Raw genomic sequence first — 26,102 nt, forward strand, 5'->3', positions numbered from 1 at the left:
ATTGTACTTTTGAATATAAGAAAATAAGAATTTTGACAGATTTTTCTTATGTATTTTAATTTGGTAGGCCTATCCTTCTTTATCCCAGTTTTGGCCAGGGTCAGTATGCACCGTATTATAAGAGCTCACCATATCCAGCACATTATATGACAAGCAGCAACACCAGCCCGACAATGCCATCCACCAATGCCACTTACCAGCCTCAGGAACCTCCATCCGGCATGATGAGTCCAGCTATCACTTTTCCCACAGCAGGTAATTATGTGCATTTCATTTGTCCTTCAGGCCATATTTTCTGTGCCTTAAATGCATTTTTCTACATTCAGATACTTGTGCAGTGGTTGTATGGTTTTGGCAAGTTTTAGCAAAGACTAAAGATAAACAGCATGATTATGGGTTTAACTATTTGTATTTCTTTGAAAATTTTAATGTAAAGTATGAAAACAAAAGCATATGAAATAGATATTTTATTCATTTTTAAATACAATCAGCATTCAGGATTTTATGTATATAATATACATATAGCTTTTTAGACTTATAATTTGAAATATTTAGCTATAATTATAAATAAATACAATTTGTTGATACCACATGTAGAATATGAAAATAAATGACATTTCCTTGAATTTAATGTTCATCCTGATGAAATATTTATTGTTTTTCATCAAAGTAATACATTGCTGATACTTAAAAAGATAATTAACATCAAAGGGATGATCATAGAAGCCACAGGTCCCATCCACCACCCTTCACCACTTGGGGTGTACCATGAGCTTAATAACAGTGTGTTGAGTGTGGAAAATGTTCATAATTCTGCTCAACCCTTGATGGACTACAGGAAATTTCCCTACTTGGAATCCTTGATACTTCCCCTCCATTGGTGCTTTTTTTTTTTAATAACTCTTAATAGCATATACTTAATTTCCTGAGCTGTTCTTCAACTATGTTTCTTAAATTCTCTCTCATCCTTCTCACCACCTTAACTTTTAAAAAGCATAGTCATTCCTTTTGTAGATTATGAGATAAGCTATTATGCTCAGAAAGTCAGTTTTTCCTCTTGTATTCCAGAGCTAGAGCTGCTTCATTGCTACAAGTCAGATTTAAATGATCTTACATTGAAAGACTTGTCTGTGACCTAACCCTAGGAAGCTAATTCTAGCAGATTATCTTAACTCATGAAAAAAAGTTGTTTTATCTTATAAATGCTAACTTTTGACTGTGGGATTGTTTTATAAATGTTAACAGATTCCCCTCTAAAAAAGTGTTCTGTGTTCTATCTTTTTTCTCTTTTTGAAATATAGGCAGATATTGCTTAATTGTAAAGGAGGAAGTTACATCATTCTTAAATTCCTCCTCCAACTAATTTCAAATTCTCCTGCATATTTCAGCTTTAAACATTTTATCTTTGATCATTGTGTTCCATTAATATGTACTTTCAAAGAACTAAATTGATAGTCTTTACTCAGTTTGCATGTGTAAATACAACATTCATGGAACTGAGTATGCTTGTGTATCTGCTTTTATTTAGATTTCATATCTGTATAATCACACTGAAGCTAAAATCCATTACCGGGTATATAGAAACTTACTGTAGACATTCTTGTAGAATTTTCCTGTCTACTTCCATCTGCATCATACAGGAATTGTGAGGAAACATGAAAATATGCCCCAACCATAGGGAGATTGTGTGTTTTCACATGGACCTTCCATTCAGCCATTTTTGGATAATAAAAGAGTTTTGGAATGGGGATAACTGTGTGAATGAGAATTATAAAACATCACTAGGGTCAGTGAAATAATGAGAAGAGGAGATAGGATAATTTTACTTAATTCACAACATTTTGTGAAGGGTACAGTACAAATAAACTGGTGAGCACTTAATCCTGTTGCTTAAATTAAGGATGATGAGAGTTTTGCCATTTTGTCATTACATGAGAATTTGTCTTGCAAACCTGACATTGTCTTGAGTGAGCTTTATTTCTGCCATGCAATAGAATGGGTGTGGCTGGGCAAAAAGCCATGCCACACAAGAAGCAATACAAAATCACAATTTTCAAAAGGCATGTAATTTTATTGTAAGAATAAATACTGGGCTTTATTCAAAAGCATGTTTAGTATTTCAGTGTTTTTCTATATTTCCTTATGCCTACAGTAGGAGTAGAATTGAACTGGGGAGAAAGTAATTTTCAGATTTCTCATATTCATTGCTTCTCACTAAAGTGAATGTGCAGGGATCCTTTCCTATGTTACACAGAAGTGAAAAAGAAAAAAAACGGCATGAGTTACCACATTGGAAAACTAAATAAATAAATAAAAGATTACAAGTTCAGATAAGTATTGGCTTGGGTTTTATTTTGCTTTATGTTTGTGATGAGACTTTTTTCAGACTAAGTTTTTTGACATTAACTTGCCTTTCTTACTAGTCCTATATAAAATGCAAGGCTTGTTCTTAATGAAAAGGAAGTTTGATGGTAAAGCACATAAACACATTAAACAGAAGATTAGAAGAGTTTATAACCTAATGGTTTTATTTTGAGATAGAAATAAAAAGTACTTAAAATGATGTCTGTTTTTGTTGAAATAAATTCAGGTGTTTTTCCCTTTTAATAATCTATTGGTATTAAAGCCAGTATTTTAATACAGTGGGAAGTTAGACACTGTTTTCTGATCTTATAATGACCACATTTCTGCCTTTCTGTTCCATCATATGACTCAAAAAGACAGATCTATAGGGCAAGTGCTCCTCCTCTCATCCTTCATGATGCCTGTTCTCATGTTGATCAGAGAACTGTCATGTCATTATGAATGTATAAAGATAACTTTCTAAGGTTTTTATAGGACAAACACATAAAGATCCATTTGCTTTTTAGTGTGGATTTTTAAAGCTGTTTGAAGACTAGGTGTCTTTTTAAGTACATGAGAATATGAAGTATTACTTGTAAGGATGTACTATCTCATGAAACTTTAGTTAAAAAATTCTTTTAATGTATCTATAAGAAGATATTGAAAACAACATTCTCCTTTTATAGGTGTGCTTACTGTATTAAAAATGTACAACTTGAATATGAAAGTTTAACCTCAAATTTTTAGTCTCTTAAAAATTAAAAGTAGTTCTTTTGCATCATTTCTTCAGTCACACCATTGATGATCCTAATAAAATTACATCATCTGGAAATACATAAGAATTCATCTACTTTGAGAAATTGAAGGTGTTATTTGGTCACTGAGCAAGATTTTAATTTACTAATTGGATTAAAAAACTTATGCACCTGTAGTCCCAGCTACTCAAGAGACTTAGGAGGATCAACTGAGCCCAGGAGTTTCAGATCAGCCTATTTTACATAGTAAAACCCCTTTCAAAAAAACAAACAAGCAAAGAAATTCATGCCTGTTTTTCAAGTAACATTGCTGACCTCTCAGGGTCCCCAACCCCCAGTTTAAGGACATCTTGATTGTCTCCAATTCAGGGCCATTATGAATAAAGTTGCTATAAACATTTAGAAGCAGTTTTTCACATGTATGTGAGCTTTCAGCTCACTTGAATAAATACCTAGGAGTATTGTAAAAACTGTTGTGCAAAACAGTTATAAAGACTGTTTTGCTATGGAAGAAACTGACAAATTACATTCCAAAATGACTGAACCATTTTTTCATTCTCACCAGCAATTAATGAGTTCCTGTTGCTCCACATGTAGTCAGCATTTAATATTGTCAGTATTTTGGATTTGGGCCATTCTCTAGAGATACACAGTGGTGTCTTATTCTAATTTGCAATTTTCTAATGACACAGGGTGTGCAAAATTTCTTCATATTTCTTCCATCTGTATATCTTTGGTGAGGTGTCTGTTCAGATGTTTTACCTACTTTTTAACAAGGTTATTTGTTTTCTTATTGTGAAGTGTTAGGAATTCTTTGTGTATTTGGCCAGAAAGTTCAGATATATGTTTTGCAAATACTTTTTCGCAGTCTATGGTTTGTCTTTTCCTTCTCTTAACAGTGTCTTTCCTAGAGGAGTTTTTAATGTTAATAAAGTATGTCTTACTGATTTTTTAATGAATTATGCCAAAATACTTATTGGTCATCTAGATTAAAAAAAATCTTATTAATCACACACACCAAAACCTCAAGTGTGTTACTGTCTAGATTTCATAGTTTTGCATTTTATATTTAGTTATTAATCCATTTGAATTAATTTTTTTGTAACATGTAAGGTCAACGTATAGTTTCATTGTTTGGCATCTATATGTCCAGATTTTTCAATATTATTTTTAAAAAAGACTCTTTTCTCTGTCATAATGAGTTTGCTTCTTTGTCGAAGATCATTTGACTGTATTTACATATTTATTTTTCTGGACTCTATTCTCTTTCATTGATCTATTTTTTCTTCCTCCAGTATCACAGTGTCTTGGTTACTATAAGTTAATAATAAGTCTTAAAGTTAGAAAATGTCAGCCCTGTGACTTTGATCTTCTCCTTCAAAATTGTGTTGTCTTTTTTGGGTCTTTTGCCACTCTATCTAAACTTTAGAATCAGTTTGTCATTATTCAATAAATAAATTTCTGAGATTTAAACTGAAATTTAGTTGAATTTGTAGATCAAGTTGGGCTAAACTGACATCTTGGCAATATTTGTATCCAAGTGAATGAACTCTCCTTCTCTTTATTTAGCTCTTTGATTGCTTTCATTATAGCTTTGTGCTTTTCCTCATACAGATCTTGACAAGTTTTTCTACATTTATACCTTTCTCCCTCCCATCCTTTCCTCCCCGCTCCCTCCTTCTTTCCCTCTCTATTTCTCTATTCCGTATCTTGGCACTTATGTAAATGGTGTTATATAAGAAAACAATAGACTTTTGTCTGTTACTTTGTTCCCTGAATCTTTGCTATGATTACTTATTAGTTCCAAGAGAGTTTTTGGTCACTTCTTTAATATTTTCTACATAGAGAATTGTCATATGTGAACAAAGATAGTTTTTTTCCCCTCAGTCCATATGTATTTTGTTTCTTTTCATACTGCATTTGCTAAACCTTCCATTATAGTGTTGAAAGTTGAGTAGTAGAAAGTAAGTACATCTTTGTCTTGTTCCTGATCTTTGAAAACATCGTTTCTCACTGTTAAGTAGGATGTTAGCTATAGGTTTCTTTAGATGTCCTTTATGAACTTGAGGAACTTCCACTCTATTCCATTTTTAGCCTATTGATATGATGAATTTTCAAGTGTTGAACCAACCTTGCATGACTGTGATGAATTCCACCTGGTCATGTCACATAATTCTTTCTAAATTACAATTGCTTTTATTTATTCATACTACCATTTTTCTACTATTTTGTTGAGGATTTTTGCATCTGTGTATATGAGAGATAGTAGTCTGCAGTTTTTATATCCTGCAATGTCCTTGTCTGGTTTAGTACTAGGGTAATTCTGGCCTCAGGTAATTCTTGACTGAATTATGAATTACTTCTTTTGTTTTCTGGAACATACTATAGAATATTCAAATTATTTTTTTATTAACTATTTACCATTTTTATTAACTATTTACCATTTTTTTATTTAACTATTTACTATTTTTATTAAGAATTTGCCAGTGAACTTAACTGAGTCTTATCACATTCTTTGGGGGAAAGTTGTTAATTATTCATTCAATTTTTAAATACTTATTGGTCTATCCAGATTATCTTTATTTCCTTGTGTAAGTTTTGGTAGATTGTATATTTCAAGGAATGAGAATGAGTTCATTTCATCTAGTTTATACAATTTGTGGGCCTAGAGTTGCTCACAATATTCTTTTAAATCTCTTTAGTATCCATGGACTCTCTAGTGTTGGACTTCTTTCATTTATGAGATTAGTAATAATATATTCACTCTTTTTATCTTGATTAGCCCAGCATTTTTGTTATATCCCACAAAATGGGATAAAATGTTCTTTCTCATTTTTATTGACTTCAAAATATATTTACTTTAATTTGAATTACCATTGGAACCCTCCCTTTTGATAAAGTATAAATTATAGCATTTTACAAAAAGGAGAAAAACAATCTTTGAACTTTGATGTTAGAACATCTATCATTAAAATCATCCCATTATTTACATCTTTTCAATTAAATGACTTTCCATTATTAGAGACTGCATTTAGTTTCTGAGAAGAGTATTCTATGATTAATTAAAATTCCTATAAAAGATTTTTATCAGAATCAACATTTTTTTTTGCTCAGTCTGAGATCATAAGACAGTATCACAATTCACATCCATCACCTCAATTTTTAAACAATAGATTTTTCTCAATTATATTTTACTTCTAAGAGAATATCTTTACTATATCAGTTATTTTCTTCAGTTTTCAAAATAGGAGGACGTGGGGGAAAAAGACATTTTAGTGTTTTTTTCCCTTCGTACTAATAACTATTGTTTCATCTCTTAGCCCTTAATGAATAGATTATAATACCTTGTACTGAATTCTTTAAACTTCAGGTATATTATTACCAACAAAATTAAATACATATTTTCAAAAGTGATTAAAAAATTTAACAATTTTAGAGTATATATATCATGAAGGATTTTTCAAATAAATTGTCTTCTCTTAGAAGAGCCCTTAAGTAATTCTTCTAAAAATATTTTAATTTGTCATATGACTCATACATAAATATACAAAATATGAATAATCTTTTGTAATCCAGTTACTGTTAGTATTTAAATAATTTAGTTTGAAAACATGCCTTGTCCAGAATATTTTAGAATATTTCATAATAATTATGTAAGATATGATAATAAAAAATACATAGTAAAATATAATCAAATACAGTCATCTGACTTAGAATTTTATATTCATTATCACATGCAATCTTACAACACACCCATGAGATAGGTATTATTTGTGCTTATTTTACAGGTGAGGAAAAAAGGCATATTTCTCTTCAGTGTTCAATAAACAGTAGGTAGTAAGTTCAGAATTTTGAGGCTGAATTCTTATGAAAGGACTTTTATAACATTGTACTTTTAAAATATTGCCAAAGCAGTTGGAGAGAGAAAGAGTGGATGGCGAATAAAACATTTTAGGATACTGTGAAATAAACACCAATTACTTATTTATCAGGAATGAGTTTTAGTATGAATACCATAGAAAAGTCCATTTTTCAAAAAATTTTGTTAATTGAATTTCTTACCAAAAACTTGATGTTGAAATCTACCTTCACACTGCCTGACTGCATGCAGACAATTTTAGTCATTAAGGTGATGTGCAGGAATCTTGCCAATATTGAATTTCAAGTGACAGAGGAAAATCAGTGTGAGAAGGAATTCAATATGCATGGGAAACCATTTGTTCCCCCTGCTTCTTTGATCCCTGCCAAGGCAGAAGAAAATAGTGCAAAGTGCTTGAAAAAGAAGAATGTTCTTGTACAAAGCTGCAGAACTGAGCTCTCACAGGAACTCAGTGTGACAGGATGAAAAACTAAACTGCCAGACATCTTCCCTTAAAAATAGAGTAAATTTGGGTCTTGTCTACAGTACCTAACAAGCCTGTGACTTTTCACTGTGGAATGATGGGAGGTTTGCAATAGCATGCATCCTGATTCCTGTCTGTTGCTGAGTAAATGGATTGGGAAATCTGTAGGCAATACTTGCTCGTTTTCACAGATACCTGTGGATTTTGGAGAAGTTGTAATTTGTTCAGCTCAAAAATAAACCATTTCAATAGAACAATTTCAACTAACTTTTTTGGAAACATTTGTCAGCAAAACAAATATTTTTATCTAAAGTAGCTGGCCTATTTAGATGTGAGAAAACAAAACAGATGTTTATTTTGGGTTCTTGAATTTGTCTTGATGGCATCTGTTTTCTTTCTTTCTTTCCTTTGCCTCAGAGAATATGTAGTGTTAAATTTAATGACATTATAAAAACCAGAGAAATAAAGCCCACTTTTTTTAATACTGCCAGAATTGTAATAAAAATGAGTTTTATTACATGTGCATTTTGGACTTTGTTTCTAAGAAGTGAAGTGAAAAGTTCAGTGCCACAGTTTCTTTATCCATTCATAAACTGAAGGGCATCTAGGTTGGTTCCACAATCTGGCTATGGTGAATTGAGCAGCAATGAACATTGATGTGGCTGTATCTCTGTAGTATGCTGATTTTAAGTCCTTTGGGTATAGACCAAGGAGTGGGATAGCTGGGTCAAATGGTGTTTCCATTCCAAGCTTTCTGAGGAATCTCCACACTGCTTTCCAGAGTGGCTGCACTAATTTGCAACCCCACCAGCAATGTATGAGTGTTCCTTTTTCACCACATCCTTGCCAACACCTATTGTTGCTTGTGTTCTTGATAATCGCCATTCTAATTGGGGTGAGATGAAATCTTAGGGTAGTTTTGATTTGCATTTCCCTTATTACTAGGGATGTTGAACATTTTTTCATATATCTGTTGATTACTTGTACATCTTCTTCTGTGAAGTGTCTGTTCATTTCCTTAGCCCATTTGTTGATTGGATTATTTGTATTCTTCGTGTAGAGTTTTTTGAGTTCTTTATAGATTCTGGAAATTAGCGCTCTATCTGAGGTATGGTTGGCAAAAATATTCTCCCACTCTGTAGGCTCTCTTTTCACATTTCTGATAGTTTCCTTTGCTGACAGAAAGCTTTTTAGTTTGAATCTATCCCAGTTGTTGATTCTTGCTTTTATTTCTTGTGCTATGGGAGTCCTGTTAAGGAAGTCTGATCCTAAGCCAACTAGTTGAAGATTTGTACCTACTTTTTCTTCTATAAGATGCAGGGTCTCTGGTCTGATTCCAAGGTCCTTGATCCATTTTGAGTTGAGTTTTGTGTAGGGTGAGAGATAGGGGTTTAATTTCATTCTATTGCATATGGTTTTCCAGTTTTCCCAGCACCATTTGTTGAAGAGGCTATCTTTTCTCCATTGCATATTTTGGAACCTTTGTCTAGTATGAGAAAATTGTATTTATTTGGGTTTGTGTCCATGTCTTCTATTCTGTACCATTGATCTACCTGTCTATTTTGGTACCAATACCATCCCGTTTTTGTTACTATTGCTTTGTAGTAGAGTTGAAGATCTGATATTGAAATACCCCCTGCTTCGCTCTTGCTACTGAGGATTGCTTTAGCTATTCTAGGTTTTTTATTCTTCCAGATGAATTTCATAATTGCTTGCTCTATTTGTGCAAGGTACATCATTGGGATTTTAATTGGAATTGCATTGAATCTGTATAGCACTTTAGGTAGTATAGCCATTTTGACGATATTAATTCTGCCTATCCAGGAACATGGGAGATCTTTCCATCTTCTAAGGTTTTCTTGAATTTCTTTCTTTAGTGTTCTGTAGTTCTCATTGTAGAGGTCTTTCACCTCTTTTGTGAGATTGATTCCCAAGTATTTTATTTTTTTCGATGCTATTGTGAATGGGGTAGTTTTCCTAATTTCTCTTTCTGAAGATTCATCACTTATGTATAAAAATGCATTGGATTTATGAGCATTGATCTTGTAACCTGCTACTTTACTGAATTCACTTATGAGTTCTAAAAGTTTTCTGGTGGAATTTCCAGGTTCCTCTAAATATATAATCATGTCATCAGCGAACAGGGATAGTTTGAGTTCTTCTTTTCCTATTCGTATCCCTTTAATTTCTTTGGTTTGTCTGATTGCTCTGGCTAGAGTCTCAAGGACGATGTTGAATAGAAGTGGTGAAAGAGGGCATCCCTGCCTTGTTCCTGTTTTTAGGGGGAACACTTTCAGTTTTTCACCATTTAGAATGATATTAGCCATGGGCTTAGCATAGATTGCCTTTATCATGTTTAGGAATGTTCCCACTACCCAAATTTTTTCTAGTGTTTTGAGCAAGAAGAGGTGCTGTATTTTATCGAATGCTTTTTCTGCATCTATTGAAATAATCATGTGATTCTTAACTTTAAGTCTGTTGATATGGTGAATGACATTTATTGATTTCTGAATGTTGAACCAACTTGCATCCCTGGGATAAAACCCACTTGATCGTGGTGCACTATCTTTTTAATATGTTTTTGTATGCGATTTGCTAAAATTTTGTTGAGAATTTTTGCATTGATGTTCATTAAGGGTATTGGTCTGAAATTTTCTTTCCTCGATGTGTCTCTGTCTGGTTTAGGTATCAGGGTGATATTGGCTTCATAGAACGAGTTTGGGAGGGTTAACTCCTCTTCTATTTCATGGAATACTTTGAGGAGTATTGGAATGAGCTCTTCTTTAAAGGTTTTGTAGAACTCGGCTGAGAACCCATCTGGTCCTGGACTTTTCTTTGTTGTTAGGCTTTTGATGACCTCTTCTATTTCATTGCTTGAAATTGGTTTATTTAGGTTTTGTATGTCCTCCTTGTTCAGTTTAGGTAATTCATATGTCTCTAGAAATTTGTTGATGTCTTCGAGGTTTTCTGTTTTGTTGGAGTATAGATTTTCGAAATAGCTTCTAATTATGTTTTGTATTTCACTCGTGTCTGTTGTGATGTTTCCTTGTTCATTCCGAATTTTAGTAATTTGAGTTTTCTCCCTCTTTCTCTTTGTTAGTGTGGCTAAGGGTTTATCAATTTTATTTATTTTTTCAAAGAACCAACTATTTATTTTGTTAATTTTTCCAATTGTTTCTTTTGTTTCGATTTCGTTGATTTCGGCTCTGATTTTAACTATTTCCTGTCTTCTACTACTTTTGGTATTGGTCTGCTCTTCTTTTTCTAGTGCTTTGAGCTGTAGTGTTAAGTCGTTTATTTGTTGATTTCTACTTCTTTTTTGAATGCACCCCATGAAATAAATCTTCCTCTAAGTACTGCTTTCATAGTGTCCCAGAGATTTTGATATGATGTGTCTTTGTTCTCGTTTACTTCTAAGAATTTTTTTATTTCCCTCCTGATGTCTTCTGTTATCCATTCATCATATAATAGTGTATTATTTAGTCTCCAAGTATTGGAGAAGTTTCTGTTTTTTATTCTGTCATTTATTTCTAATTTCAATCCATTATGATCTGATAGAGTACAAGGTAGTATCTCTATCTTCTTGTATTTGCTAACAGTAGCTTTGTGGCATAAAATATGGTCTATTTTAGAGAAGGATCCATGTGCTGTTGAGAAGAAAGTGTATTCGTTCTTTGTTGGATGGTATATTCTATATATGTCTGTTAAGTCTAAATTGCTGATTGTGTTGTTGAGATCTATAGTTTCTTTATTCAATTTTTGTTTGGACGATCTATCCAGTGGTGAGAGAGGTGTGTTAAAATCGCCTAGTATGATTGTGTTGTGGTCTATTTGAATTCTGTAATTGAGAAGGATTTGTTTGACGTACGTGGATGAGCCAATGTTCGGGGCATAGATATTTATGATTGTTATGTCTTGCTGATTTATGCTTCCCTTAAGCAGCATGTAATGTCCTTCTTTATCCCTTCTGAGTAGTTTTGGTTTGAAGTCCACATTATCTGAGATGAGGATGGATACTCCAGCTTTTTTGCTGTGTCCGTGTGCATGGTATGTTTTTCCCCATCCTTTCACCTTTAGTCTATGGGTGTCTCTTTCTATGAGGTGAATCTCTTGCAGGCAGCATATTGTTGGATTTTTCTTTTTAATCCAATCTGCCAGTCTGTGTCTTTTGATTGATGAATTCAGGTCATTAACATTCAGGGTTATTATTGTGATATGATTTGTATTCCCAGTCAATTGACTCATATTTGTTTTTGACATGATTTTGTTTCTCCTTTATTTGGCTATTCCTTTAGGCTAGAGCCTCCTGTTGCTGATTTGCATCGTTGTTTTTCATCTCTTCCTCATGGAATATTTTGCTGACAATGTTCTGTAATGCTGGCTTTCTTTTTGTAAATTCCTTTAGCTTTTGTTTATCATGGAAGGATCTTATTTCATCGTCAAATTTGAAGGTAAGTTTTGCTGGGTATAAGATTCTTGGTTGGCATCTGTTTTCTTTCAGGGCTTGGTAAATGTTGTTCCAGGCCCTTCTGGCTTTTAGGGTCTGGATTGAAAAATCTGCTGATATTCTTATTGGTTTCCCTCTGAATGTAATTTGATTCTTTTCTCTCGCGGCCTTTAAAATTCTGTCTTTATTTTGTATGTTAGGTATTTTCATAATAATGTGCCTTGGTGTGGGTCTGTTGTAATTTTGTATGTTTGGAGTTCTATAAGCCTCTTGTATTTGGTTTTCCATTTCATTCTTCAGATTTGGGAAATTTTCTGTTATTATTTCATTGAATAGATTGTTCATTCCTTTGGTTTGTTTCTCTAAGCCTTCCTCAATCCCAATAATTCTTAAATTTGGCCTTTTCATGATATCCCATAATTCTTGTAGATTCTGTTCATGATTTCTTACCATCTTTTCTGTTTGGCCAACTTTGCTTTCAAGATTAAATAATTTGTCTTCAATGTCTGATGTTCTGTCTTCCAGGTGCTCCATTCTATTGGTTATGCTTTCTATGGAGTTTTTAACTTGGTTTATTGTTTCCTTCATTTCAAGGATTTCAGTTTGGTTTTTTTTTTCAGTATCTCTAACTCTTTATTGAAATGATCTCTTGCTTCCCGTATTTGGTCTTTTAACTGTTGATTGGTGTGATCATTTAATGCCTGCATTTGCTCTTTCATCTCCTCCTTCAATGCCTGCATTTGCTCTTTCATCTCCTCATTTGCTTCCCTGATCGTTTTAATTACGTACATTCTGAACTCCCTTTCTGACATTTCTTCTGCTGTGCTGTCATTGGGTTTTATTGATGTAGTATCTAGGTTTGTTTGGGACATTTTCTTCCCTTGTTTTCTCATATTGGTCAGTTGTCAGTGGGACCCTGAGATATTGCAGTTTTCCGCTATTGGCTTATAGTGTCCCGGTAGATTTCCAGTGTATCACCTCCCAGCCTTCAGTAGCCTGATGTCTTGGAGGAATCTGATAAAGCAGTGTATCCAAAGAAAACTGCCCCTAGCCCCCTACTGGTTCCACGATTTGGAACTGGCTCTGTGCTGAAATGCTCTCACTGTGGGCCTGCACCGTGCAGCTGGCCGTGTGGGAGGAGCTCACTGCCGGAGTGTGGAAGGCTACCTTGGGAAGACTGTAGCTGCCCTGCCCGGCTCCAATAAGCCACCTCTATCTGGGCCTGCCCCCCGGGCCGAGCTTTACCCAGTGGGCAGACTCACCCGTGGCTCTATTTCAGTCCGAGTCTCTCAATGCCTCCCCTTCTTAACTCCTGGGTTCTGGAGCGACAGGGGGTGCAGTCTCCCTCTAGGCCGCCATCTTGGATCACCCCGAGAAGAGAGCCTGCAGCCGGAGTGGGCAGAGCCGCCTGAAGAGGTGTCTGGCTGCCCTGCCCTGATCCCAGAGGCTGTTTGCAGATCGAGGCTCTCCGTTGGTTCGGGGGCTTGTGGCTGGTTCTATGTAGAAAGTCTCTCACTGGGCAGTCAGCTCCGAGAGGCTAGCCTTGAACGGCACCTCCCACCGCAGGGGTCCAGACTACTTGAAAAGTTCAGTCTTTTTAACATTTATCCATTTTGTGACTCATTACTAGTTTGCTTAGTTTTTTAATTAGGTGGTCAGATGTCAAAATGCCTCATACAAGCACTTTTAATTTGTTGGATTCCAATATATCAGCCCTCCTTACATTTATAGATAACATGATTTATAATAAATAACCAAAATAACAAATCATGTTTGTTTTAATTTATTTTAATTGGTGCATTAAAACTATATGTAATAGTGGGATTCATTGTGTCATATCTGTGAATGCAATAACATCATTTGAATAATCTCATTCCCAGGATCCTTTCCCTCCCCTCCATCCTCCACCTTAGCCCCTTGCTCTACTCTGCTGATCTCCCTTTCATTATTATTTTTTAAATTTAGTACATTATAATTATAATACATGCAGGATTCATTCATAGACATAGCATAATTTGGTAGGTTCATATATTATTGAGCTAATCAAATTAGTTTGCTAACCCTCCCAAAATTATTTTTATCTTTTTTCTTAACTAATTGATTTCTTATTTGTAATGCTATGAAGTATAAACACCCTATGGGATCAACACAAATCAACACAATAATTTCCCTTATTAAGTTGGAGGAAGTCAGCACTGACAGATTTGATTTTTAGACTGGAGATGGTTGGGAAGAAGACATAAGTTATCTGTGTTTGCCATCCTTTCTCTTCATTAAATTGATATTAGATGGTTTATCAAGTGGGTTTTTTGTTTTGTTTTGTTTTCATGGAGCTGGGGTTTGAATCCAGGGCCTCGGACATGCTAAGCAATTGCTATGGTGCTGAGCTGTGTCCCCAGTCCAGTTACTGGGTTTTGTACTGTTAAATAAAGGCAGGATGGATAGTTTAGTAGCTACCAATTTAATTCCTAGCTTGATATGCAAATTAGTAAATTTGATGAACACCTTTAAATTTACTGAGTGGTGATAATACATGAGCATGGGATGAAATAAAAATATAAAAGTGTTTATAAATAATAAATCTCCTCTGATATTCTGCACACAGTCCTTGGTTTCTCTGAGTATTTTAAAGGATATATATTGCTTATATAAAATTGTACATAGTACCTGCCCCTAGTCACCTTCCCCCCGCACACATATGCACTTCTGTATTCTTTGTCTTATTTTTCCTGACAAAATAATTCTATCCAGTTTCATCCATTTAAGTGAGATAAGCCAATCTCAAAAAACCAAAGGAAGAATGATATCGCTAATAAGTGGATGATGACACATAATGGGGGGTGGGAGGGGTTAGTGTTGGGGTTGGAGTTGGGTTTAGGGAGGGGGGCAGGAATGGAGGAAGGAAGGACTGTATAGAGGGAGGGGAGGGGTGGGAGGGGTGGGGGAGAAGGGAAAAAAATGTCAGAATGAATCAAACAACATTACCCTATGTAAATTTATGATTACACAAATGGTATGCCTTTACACCATGTACAGGCAGAGAAACAACATGTATCCCATTTGTTTACAATAAAAAAAATAATAATTCTATCAATTCTCACATAGTTCTATAAGCTAGAGACAGAGTTGGCATTGCTGTTTCACAGTTGGAAAAACTAAGGTGATATCAGTAACAATTCTAGGATGTAACTTCTGAGTTTCTTGAGTTCTTACTCAGTAAAGCATGCTGCTTCTCAAAGCCACCTGGTCTGAAGTTTCCAGTAGGGGTTGGGGAGGTGGTTCAGAGAAATGAAAATATAAGCAGAGTCCTGAAAAACAGTAGCTGTGTGGCATTAATTTTCTTAAATTATTTATATCACTTAGCAGAAGCATTTACTGTGAGGTTTTCAGTTAAATATGTGTTAAATGGTTGACTGAGCTTTATTTTTGACAAAATAATGCAGACCTAAATTTACAGGGAAGAGGTATCTGGTATAGAGTATTTCAGGTTATTTCATAGTGGAAATATTTCTCCAATTTTAAAATCAGTTTGTGGATAGATTGCACAGAGTTGCACACACTGTCTTTCTTTTTGTCTTCCTGAATCACTTTCATCCCCACTTCCCCTCTCTCCTGATTAAGTTACCTGGCATGGTCTTGCTTAGGGAACAATTTGCCACAGCATCTCCTTATGTTTTCTTTTCCTTCCTCCCCCAGAACCTACAGGACCTCCTTCTCCACCTTGGCTGCCTACTTATTTTTTTCTTCATTCTCTACTTGCAGTTCATGGTTATGGGTCCTAAGAATAAGGAAAATGATAGATTTTTATCAGGGAAAATGAAAGACATCCATTTTAAAGTGAAAGTGGGCTTCTTAATCCAATATATCACCTTCTAACACTTTCGAAAATTCATACTTTCTGACTCTCTCAGACACTTTGCCAAATATATCTTATAAAATTAAAATAGCATTTTTTGCAATGTTATATTTATGCAAATTCCACTGGTTCTCTTCTCACTTTTATGTAACTGCTGATATTTAAGAATGTAATTTTCTGCTATTTTACATTGTATATGTGCAGCTGCAGCGTGTCACCTGGATTATTGGTTGACTTAATCTTAGATTGGTCTGGAAGTCATGTCTACCATTGTTTCTGTGAGAAAACAATTTCTGAGTATCAAACAACTGGTTTAGAGTATACCTAATTTGTATAATATCTATGCAAAAATACTTAGAACATAGCTAAATTTGTAAATTGACAACTCTTACATCTACAAATTTATTTCAGTAACTCTGGTATGAAGCAGTTGAACAATAGGGAAGCTTTCTCTTTTAAGTTAAAATTAGAAAGGGTCTTATAGATGCTTTTTTGCCTAAGACCTTCACTTCACTGAGTAAGGAATCCAGAAAGACTGAACTTTTCTAAGCAGCACAGCCTGCCATTGGTGGAAACTGCTGATGGTGCACTGGAGTGGCAACCTCAGGAGGCAGAAGGGTATGGTGTGGCCTTTCCCACACTTCCCTAGGTGGTCCAACCTTCTGAAGATGGAGATGGATGGTCTGTGTTCTATAATTGGTCAAAGGTAGGATCAGTTAGGGACACAAGTTATCAGGTGTTAAGGGATCTTCTATTTCATTCTTTTTTGGTCCTCTGATAGAATAATACTCCCTGAGAACTAATATAATGTATATTGATGCCCAGTCATACCCAGTGGAGTACAGTCTCCATCTGTGCTCTTCTCAGGTCAGCCTCTTACCAGGGATTATCTCTGAACATATCTTGGATTCCATTTGTCTTTAGAATACAACTTAGAAAAACTGGAGTGGTGGCTAGGGATTTGTAGTTGGACTAGCCAATCAAGATTTAAATCCTGGTGGCACATTACTCCGTAGCATTTTAATTCTCTAAGAAATGAGAATAATACAAATTGAGCATCTCCTATTTGAAATTCTGGAGATTTCAAATCTTAGATTTTAGACTTTTTAGGATTTTGGAGCATCTACATATATATAATGAGATATCTTGGAGGTAGGACTCAAAGCTTAACACAAAATTCATTTATGTCCTGTAGTCACCTCATACATATAGTCTGAAAGTGATTTTATACAGTATTTTTAGGGCATCTATCTTTTGAATGCAACCCAGCACATGAGGTCAAGTGTAGAATTTTCCACTTTTGGTATGATGTTTGCATTCAAAACATTTTGGATTTTGGAGAATTTCGAGTTTTTGGATCAGATATGCACAATCTGAACCTCTTGTCAATTGAGTAACTAAGAATGAAATTTTGCAAGTAACTAGCAAAGTGACACATACTAGACCCTCAGATGTTCACTTTGTCTATTTATACTATAGAGATTTATAAATGCTTGCTGTGTGCCAGATACCATGCTCAGTGACAAGGCTACAGAGGTCACAAGAAAATCAAGGTCCTTGGTCTCAGAAAGCCAATGAGTTCTTCCAGCTTGAAGTTTATTACTGTTGTGCATTGTGCTTTATGGTTGTTCTGGAGACTCAAGCCTGCAAAGTGTGGCTTACCAGTTTCTTTCACATAGAATGCCTGTGGGGAATTTAAACCAGTGGTTGAAATGTGTGGGAAGAATAATAGAAATTTCTGTGAGGTTATCCACAGAGTACTGGAGAGTGGGTAATGACCATGCTCCAAGGACAATTAACTCTCTTAATTTAGTTTCTAGAACTTGACCAAGGAATTAATTTACCTAGGAGACCTCAGTTAGTGATTATGTGAAAGGGGAGTCATGGATATGGAACATAGGTGGAAAAGTCAGTGCAATTTTCTATAAATAGTCAATGTTGGTTAATCCTGGACTACTCTTAACCTATAAGATTAGTCAACATGTGTATATGCCTTAAATTTATTTTACATTCATTTTTATGGGAGAGGGCTATGTCTGACAACTTAAAGGTTTCCAAGTTTTTCTTCTTTAAGACTTTTTTTTTTATCAAAGGTTATCCTTTGATAACCTACTATTCTCTGAGAATTAATAATAATATAATTTGTTCAAGGCCTTAGTGATGTCCTTTATTTTCTTTCTACTTTTTTTCTCCCCTTCCCCCTTCTCCTTCCTTTTCTTTTACCAAGATCTGATAAAAAAGAAATTTCCCAGTATAAAATTATCATGTTCACACTCTCATATTTCCTCCTCAAGGTGTAATGGCCCCTTACTTTATAGGACCTTGTACATCCCAAATGCTTTTTGAGGAAGAGCACAGACCCTCCCTTCGGATTGTGCAGATTCCACATGAGAATCTCCCTTGCTTGGTTGGGCCTAACCTTAGAGCATGTAATTTCTCAGCACAGCTAACTTGGTGCAGCATATGTCTCACTTAACCTAGCAACTAGTGACTCCGTTTGAAGTAACTTGAAGTATATAACCTCTTACCTGTTGCTGCTTAACACTCAAAGGAGAAACTTGTTTCTGTCAGTGGGCAGAAGAACTCATGATGGCCCTGTTCTTCTAGACATTTTCAGTTTTACATTCATACCAGGTAACTGACTCAAGGGCTCTGTGCATTGAAGCTCTACCCTGTGGAGTTCTGCAGTCAGCTGTCATCAGCCTTATGGATAAGAATCTTGTGAAACCTGTTCTTTGGTATCACAATGAATTCCCTCAATAAGAAGTCCTTAGTGTCTGTTTCTGTTCAGAAATTGAAATTGTTTTTTTGTATCATATGCACACTAAGAGGCATAGTACTTTTCATGCCTTTGCCCTGCATGGACTGCAAACCTTAGAACAAGCAGATCTGTGCAAACCACACTCTCCTTGATTTAATTCTACCTTTCCCACACAAATTTTTCTTCTAAAAGAAGAAAACTTCAGTTTTGAAAAAGTCATCAAATTATTGTGTAGATAGTTGGTGGTTAATCTTAAACTCTTCTTGGAAAGCAGTAGGATATAAGTTATTTGGAAAATAAAATTAAGAAACAAAATGTTTTATTCAATAAGAATATGTGCCAGTTAAATGTTTACCACAATCACTTTATGCTCAGGAAGCACTTTAGTTGCAAATTGCATTATAACTACAATTTTGAAACATATCACCTTTTTGGTGCATACAAAGACACTTTGAGGACTCTTGTATGACACCTTTCTGTTGCTATAGCAAAAATACCTGAGATAACAAACTTATAGAGAAAAAATTTACTTTGGCCCATGGACTTGGGCAGTTCCAGTCTATAATCTGTTAACTTCATTGCTTGGGGTCTGTGATGAGGTGGCATACCATGATCAGAGTGTGTGGAGGAGTAAAATCACTTTATGCCCAGGAAGTAAAAGAGAAGAAGAGGGGCCTGGGCTCCTGCAGTGCTCTTTGAGGGCATCTCCTCAATGACCTAGTTCCCACCTCTTAAAGGTTCCTCAAGAGTTGGGGATATATTTTGGAGGTAGAGCACTTGCCCAGCATGAGTGATGCCTTGGGTTCAATTTCCAGCACCAACCAACCAACCAACAAACAAACAAACAAAAACAGAAAAAAACAAACCAAAACAAAATTCTAATAATGTGAATCTGGTGGCCAGATCTTATCAAGTCTTAACAACCAGACTATAGAATAGTATAATTGTAGCCTCCCCAAAGCACATAACTTTTCACTTTCCCTTTCTGTTCCAAGTCCCAAACCTCCTCTGTCTAATTAATAGTCTTAATAGTTTTAATTCACTTGCATTGTATAAGAAAGCATGTTGTTAACTGTAAAATATATTCCAAATGTAAGACTTCATTTTCTCTACCATGGATTTCCAGTTTCTGCATTTATCTTCCTTCCCACACTGCCTTATAAATAATCTTAAGAACTACAGGATTTGCATAGAGTCTCTTTTCAGTTTCCTTTAGTGTTTATCTTGAAGTATATGTACTCTTCAGTATACAGATACAGTATATTTGTTCATCTGATCACTTGCTCATACTGAACTTTGATATTGATAATGGTTACCATGAAACACATTTCTATTGTGATGTCTTCCTTAATTATGCTGTTAAATTGCATTACGCTATTCCCCAGTTGAAAGAAAAATAGAAAGCATGTATTCTTCTACTGACATCTGTGACAGTTTTGAGAATGCATTTCAGCATTTTATTAGTTGTTCATTGACCTTCTTATTTTAAACATTCTGTTGGGTTCTATGGAGTTAGAGAAAGCAAGAAGATAATTTTGTGTATTCAAGGAGCATTTTACCATCAAAGAAGATAATACATGTAGCCAGACCTAATAAAAGTTGAATTTTTAGAACACCATGCCAAAAGAGAAACACAGTGCTTATAAAGAATGCATGTTCAAAGATTTCTTATATAAAGTGGGGAGGGAGGAATTAGCAGTGGAGGTGAAGTTTGCAGCACTGAAAAAGCAAATGACTGAGAGACTGATCATGGGGAGGGATATTTATTTGAAGCTAGAGAAATAGAACATTTTAAATGGCTTCCAGAACAGGGCATCAGTTCCATTAGAGTGCACTTAAATTAGGCTTAAATTTCATTAAAGGATGAAAGTAGTTTGAACAGAAGATACTTCATCATCTTTGCAAGAATAAAGAAACTGAGCCCAGAGAGATATCTTTGAACAATTCACTTAACATAATAACAGTAATGTGTTTTTACAAAATCTTCAGCATGCATTAATTACTTGATATCTTTAAAATGGTGCTATCTGCATTTTACTATTGAGGAAATTCAATTACACATAACTTCCAGGAAATTATATAAATTAAAAGTTAACAAGCCTTCTGGAATGTAAACACACCTTGAGGTCTTAATTCATAGGTTATGTTTTACACTATAGAGACATTTTAACTAATTGATTGTCTGTGTTTTATACTATAAGTTAGGGAGGATGTTCAGGTAGACCTTAGATCCTTTGTAGAAGGATCTATTCCTTCTGTTAGGCCAGGTGTTAGGCCAGATGTTAGGGGCAGTTTTGGTTCATCAATAACTCCCAGAAAAATGCTCCGCAGACACAGGTCCCACACGAGGAACTTTTTATTTTATGCGGACGAATCGTGCCCGCTCGGGGGAAAGGGGAAAGGAAAAGAAAAAGATGGCGCAGGGTTTCTTTTTAGTTATGGGAATTTCACGGGCTGGGAGGAAACAATCATGGAGGAGAATTATTACAGACTGACTGATGGACCAATGGCATATTAGAACGTAATGTGGGAGGCAGGAAGGTTACGGCAACATAAGCCGGAAATTCCTGTAACGGGAGAGGTGGGCGTAACGCAGATTGACAGGTGGTTCCTGTAGCGGGAGAGAAAGGTGGCTTTATACCTAACACCTTCTACAGTGGGTTATTTCCCTAGCAGTAAAAGGAGAGAAGATCACATTTCTGGGATTTTGAGAGTTTCATAGTCCCATACTTTGGACCTACGAAGCCTCTCTTTTTTGACCTCAAATCTGCAGGAGAAAGTGGTGGCCAAGCCTCCTTAGGTGCCCACTGGGTTTTTCTCTGTCCTCATCATCACCCAGCAATAATTCTGGCTTAGAGAAGAAATGTTTCCTCTAAGGTAAGTCAAGTCTGGTGAGCATGTGATGCAGAAGGAGACAGAAGGAGTGAAGGATCCAGAGACCACATCCTGAATCTGTGTCCTGGTTGTGATCCATGCTAGTTAGAAGCCCTTAAGTTCTATTAACATCAACCTTCTCAACCACTGTGTGGGTTCAGCAACACACCCCTGAACAGATCCATGGTAGAAATAGTCCCAAAGCCTAAAGAAAGTCCTGTTCTGTCCATTTCTCCAGTTCTTGGACTTAATGTGTTCTCACTTTTACTGTGAATAAGTCCTCTAACTCTACTCTGAATCAAGAGGATAAAATGATGCACAAAGTATGTTTGGAGTCTCCTGTAAGATTGTCCCCTAATAGCATGAAAGCACACTGATAAATGTGTGTGTGTTGCTTTAAAAAATAAAAAGGACCACTTTTAACTGATTTTAAAAATCCAAAATTTTAATGGGGGATTAATGATCAGGGACATTTTTCTGCGTGAATCAGGGATGTTCCCATGCCAAGTTGTGAAAATGATAAATACATGTTGAGCCTCCAGTGTGTTCCAGGCACAATTTTGGACATGAGAGACATAGTAGTGAAGAAAACAATCTCTGCCCTCAGGGAGCTTACAGTCTAATGAAGGGCACAGGGAACAAGAAAACATAAATTGCATCTGGTAGTCAGAAGTGCCCGGAAGGATTAACAGATGGGTAAGGAGAGTAGAAGTAGAGCAGATAAACTGTTTGGAAGCATTTTTATGACAGAGTGGCATTTCAGCAGGAACCCACCCACCAATATCTGTGGGAAGAGTGCTCTGGGGAGGGGAAACATAGACACCAGAGCCTGGAAATGGAACTATGCTTGGTAGTTTCAGAGTGCCACTAATTCCAGTGTTGTGGGAGCCAACTGGGAGGGGAGAGTGGTAGGAGTGAGTTCAGGGAGGTAGAAATGCCATCATGGTAGGTTTTGAGGCCATGGAAAGGACTTCAGAGAGGTTGCCATCTTCGTAGATTAAGATGGAGACATACACGTTTCTAAGACAATGAGAAGGAAAATATTTTAATCTTTTTAGAGACCTTTAGGACCAAAATGTTTATTAGTGGGTCTCTTGAATCTGAATCCCAGTGGTTGGAAGGGAAGGGTACCCAGTGTGGGACAAAAGTGAACCACAGCCACGTCAGAGCTTGCAGTCTGTTGTCAGTGCAGAGGGGACAGTAATGACCATTAAAAGAAAAATGGGGACTAGGGGTGTATCTCAGTGATAGAATGTATGCTTAATATGTGTGCAGTTCTTATCCTTCTGAAAAAGAAAAGAAAGACAAAAATACTTTTTATTCCCAAAAGTCTAGTAGCAAAGGATCATATGAGCAGAAGATGAGCTCCAATGCAAAGATGAGGCAACTTATTAAATAACTGCTTCAAACTGATTTGTTCCCAAGACTTTTTTTATAAAACAATATCATATAAAGACCTTTTTAAAGGAATATTCCAATATTGTTCCCCTTTTGTTAGGGAAAAAAGACAGGAAAGCTGAATGAATACGTGCGTAATCATACATCTTCTATTATGAGCATTTAGTTTCTATGGTTTTCTGTCACCTGAGAATTCAAATATAAAGTTTAGGCCACCACTGGAATTTGTTTATAGAGTTTTGATAATAGTAGAAATTTCAATTTTGAGTGCTGAGGAACTCAGTCTGTAAGGTTGGATCTAGGCACCCTTCCCCCAGCTGCCTTATGGGAGCAAACATTGTTTTCTAAAATATTGTCTAGAGAATTATAGGTGAACCCAGTTAGAAATTGTGTTAGTCACTTTTGTCACTGTGATGAAAAACCTGTCAAGAACAACTTAGAGGAGAAAAAGGTTATGTTGGCACATAGTTTCAGAGGTCTCAGTTCATGACTGGCCAACTCTATTGCTGTGTGCCTGAGATAAGGCAGAACATCATGGTGGAAGGGTATGGCAGAGGAAAACTGCTCAGCTCATGGATGCTGGGAAGCAGAGAGAGAGGAAGGGACCAGGGTAGACATAGTTCCCAAGACCACAACTCTAGTGATGTACTTCCTCCAGTCACACTCACCTGCCTGTAGTTACCACACAGTAGTCTATTAGAATTATTAATTCATCAAATGGATTAATCCACCAATGAGGCCAGACTTTTCATAATTCAGTCTTTTCACCTCTGAAAATTGCTGCATTGCCCAAAGCATGAGCATTTGTTTAGATATTAAAGACCAAGTCATAACAGAAATATTTATCAGATTAGGCTGTGAGAGGTCATTTTAAGTCAGGGAAAATCTAAATTCTCAGTGTGAAAATCCTGCATGCTCCTTTCTCATTTGCCTTTTTACCTAAATTTTCTAACTTTCCTATAGAGTGAGCAGCTTGTCTTGACCATGGTAGGGCCGCTTAGTTTCTCTTTTCTCAGAAATGCAACTTAATGCTGGGCATGGTGGTGCATACCTGTGATCCTAGTGGTTCAAAGGCAAGAAGATTGTGAGTTCATTGCCAGCTTCAACAACTTAATGAGGCTCTAAGCAACTTGGCCAGACCCTGTCTCAAAAAAATAAAAGGGACTGGGGATGTTGCTCAGTGGTTAAGCACCTCTGGGTTCAATTCCTAATACCAAAAACAAAACAGAACAAAACATGAAGTGCACTTAGTTTTTTACCTGTTTTCACTGGTATGCTTGTCCTTTCCTATAATTTGTGATAGTGTCTCCCAGATTCAGTTGACTACAGAGAACCCAAGAAACATGTGTCTCCTAGGCTCTAGACCTGGGAAAATACCCATGTTACATCTGATTCATTAGGTGTGGGCCCACAAGAGCCATTCTGTTAGAGATGAAAACACAAAATCACTTGCAACATGTATGTCTGGTGATTAGAAGAGCCCAGGCAGAATCTCCAAATGTCCTGTATTCTATCTGCCACTGTAATAGCAGAGTCGAGTGGTTACAATAGAGATCATGAGGCTCAAAAAGCCTAAGATATTTACAGACTGACTCTTTATGGGAAAAATCTACTATTTAGGGTATAGAAACAAATAATCAAAAATAATCAAAATTATATTGTATGAACAAGTTGGTCTCTGCTATAGTTTGGATCTTGAGTATCTCTCAAGGACCATGTGTTGAAAACTTGATCTCCAGTCAGTGATACTATTAAGAGGTGGTGGAATATTTAGGAAGTGGGACCTAGTGGAAGGAAGTGACATCCTTTGGAGAGTCTGCCCTTGAAGTGGATATTGGGACCCTAGCCTCATCCTGTCTTTCTGCTTCAGGCACCTTCTGTCAAGAGTGCTTGCAATGGTGTACTATGCCACCTCAGGCCCAAAGAAACAGGGCTAAGTGACCATTGGACTGAAATCTCTGAACTCATGAGACAAAATAAATCCTTTTCCTTATTAAGTTGATTCTCTCAAGTATTTTGTCACAATAATACAAAGCTGAATAACACAGTCTCCATGCTCCACAAGATACATATAGCTCATGCCCAGCAATTCCATGGGTTAATTTCAGAGTGTTTGGGAGAAATTCTGGGTAATTTTCATTATATGTGGTTTTGTCTTGCCCAAACCTGAAGTAAGATGCCACCCTCCTTATGTACTTTAAAGTAATCAAACTCAATCCTCACAGAAGAGTTTCCTCCTATAGGAAAACTATTTTAAAACATCAGAAATATGCCCAATGGATATATGATTCTTTTGGCCAGTAGCATTGAGCTCAATTCATCTGCCTTCCTAAAGGGAATGCCAAGGGAAACATGATATTCCTTCCTTGTTGAATTAGAACTCAAACCTTCTGCGTCCTTTTCAGTTTTCTTAATTTGGGTGTGGTATACCCTCTGTTAAGATATTGCAGATACTTAGGTCGATTTTGAGAGTCTCAGTTCAGGGGCACCTCAGTGTCAATTGCTGTCTGGCATTTAGTTTATATTCACTTGTGTAATCATCCCATGTGTTTTAAGGTTTGAGTCTCAACTGTGACAATATCGACATGTAGGGAAGTGCTGTGTTGTATTCTCTGGGTCCCACAACTACAAACAGAATATAGTTATTGATTTGCCTATCTCATGTTCACTAAATTCAGATGGTCTCTCTCGGGATTTCACAAATAGCTCTGCCTTTCATTTTGTGTGCTGTATCATCTTAGACAGATTCAGGGTCTAGCCAGAGAACATAGTTCCTCTGGTCTCACTCCAGTGTCATTGCACATGGTGTGAGAGCTTCCTTTCTGCTCAGAGATTAGTTACTTCATTCTGTTTGTGGGGAGTAGCCCTTTACCTGACTCAAATTTAGAAATGAGTAGGAAGACTTCTGTCCTCCCCCAGCACAGAGAGGGAGCCTGCAGGAGTCCAGTATTCTACTTCCTTTATAACCACAACTGGCATATCTAGTTCCAGGGGTGCAAGATTAGATCAGAAGTCTCCTGCTACTCTAGAATAAATGTGAATGCTTAGCCCTAAAACCTTAAGAAGCCAAACAGGCCTTCATGCTGTGTAAAGACACTGTGAAAATAAAATGTTGTGTGAAGGAAAGCATAATTTCAAGAAACATTAGACTGGGAAAAAATCTGCAAATATAAAAAAGGGTTTATATATATATGTATGCATGTGCATGTATATTCATGTATATATGGATATGTGTGTATACATATATACACATGTATGTATGTATACCTGATACATATATATATATACATATATATATATATATATATATATATATATATATACA

General features: G+C 36.0%; 1 protein-coding gene and 1 pseudogene across 3 annotated transcripts in view; both read left to right on the top strand.

The window, feature by feature from the left end:
• Window positions 1-26,102, top strand: part of LOC124962348 (soluble calcium-activated nucleotidase 1-like) — a 914,602-nt pseudogene that overhangs the window by 632,944 nt on the left and 255,556 nt on the right.
• LOC124962355 (eyes absent homolog 1-like) overlaps window positions 1-26,102 on the top strand; it is a 51,024-nt gene that overhangs the window by 2,658 nt on the left and 22,264 nt on the right. For 2 of the 3 annotated variants that reach the window (XM_047521658.1, XM_047521660.1), the window contains one exon: window positions 68-255. In XM_047521658.1, the coding sequence (XP_047377614.1) occupies window positions 68-255 (188 nt within the window). The remainder of the gene's footprint in view (window positions 1-67; window positions 256-26,102) is intronic. The other variant, XM_047521659.1, reaches the window with a different exon arrangement.

The sequence above is a fragment of the Sciurus carolinensis genome, chromosome 12 (assembly GCF_902686445.1).
Source record: "Sciurus carolinensis chromosome 12, mSciCar1.2, whole genome shotgun sequence".
NCBI lineage: Eukaryota > Metazoa > Chordata > Mammalia > Rodentia > Sciuridae > Sciurus > Sciurus carolinensis.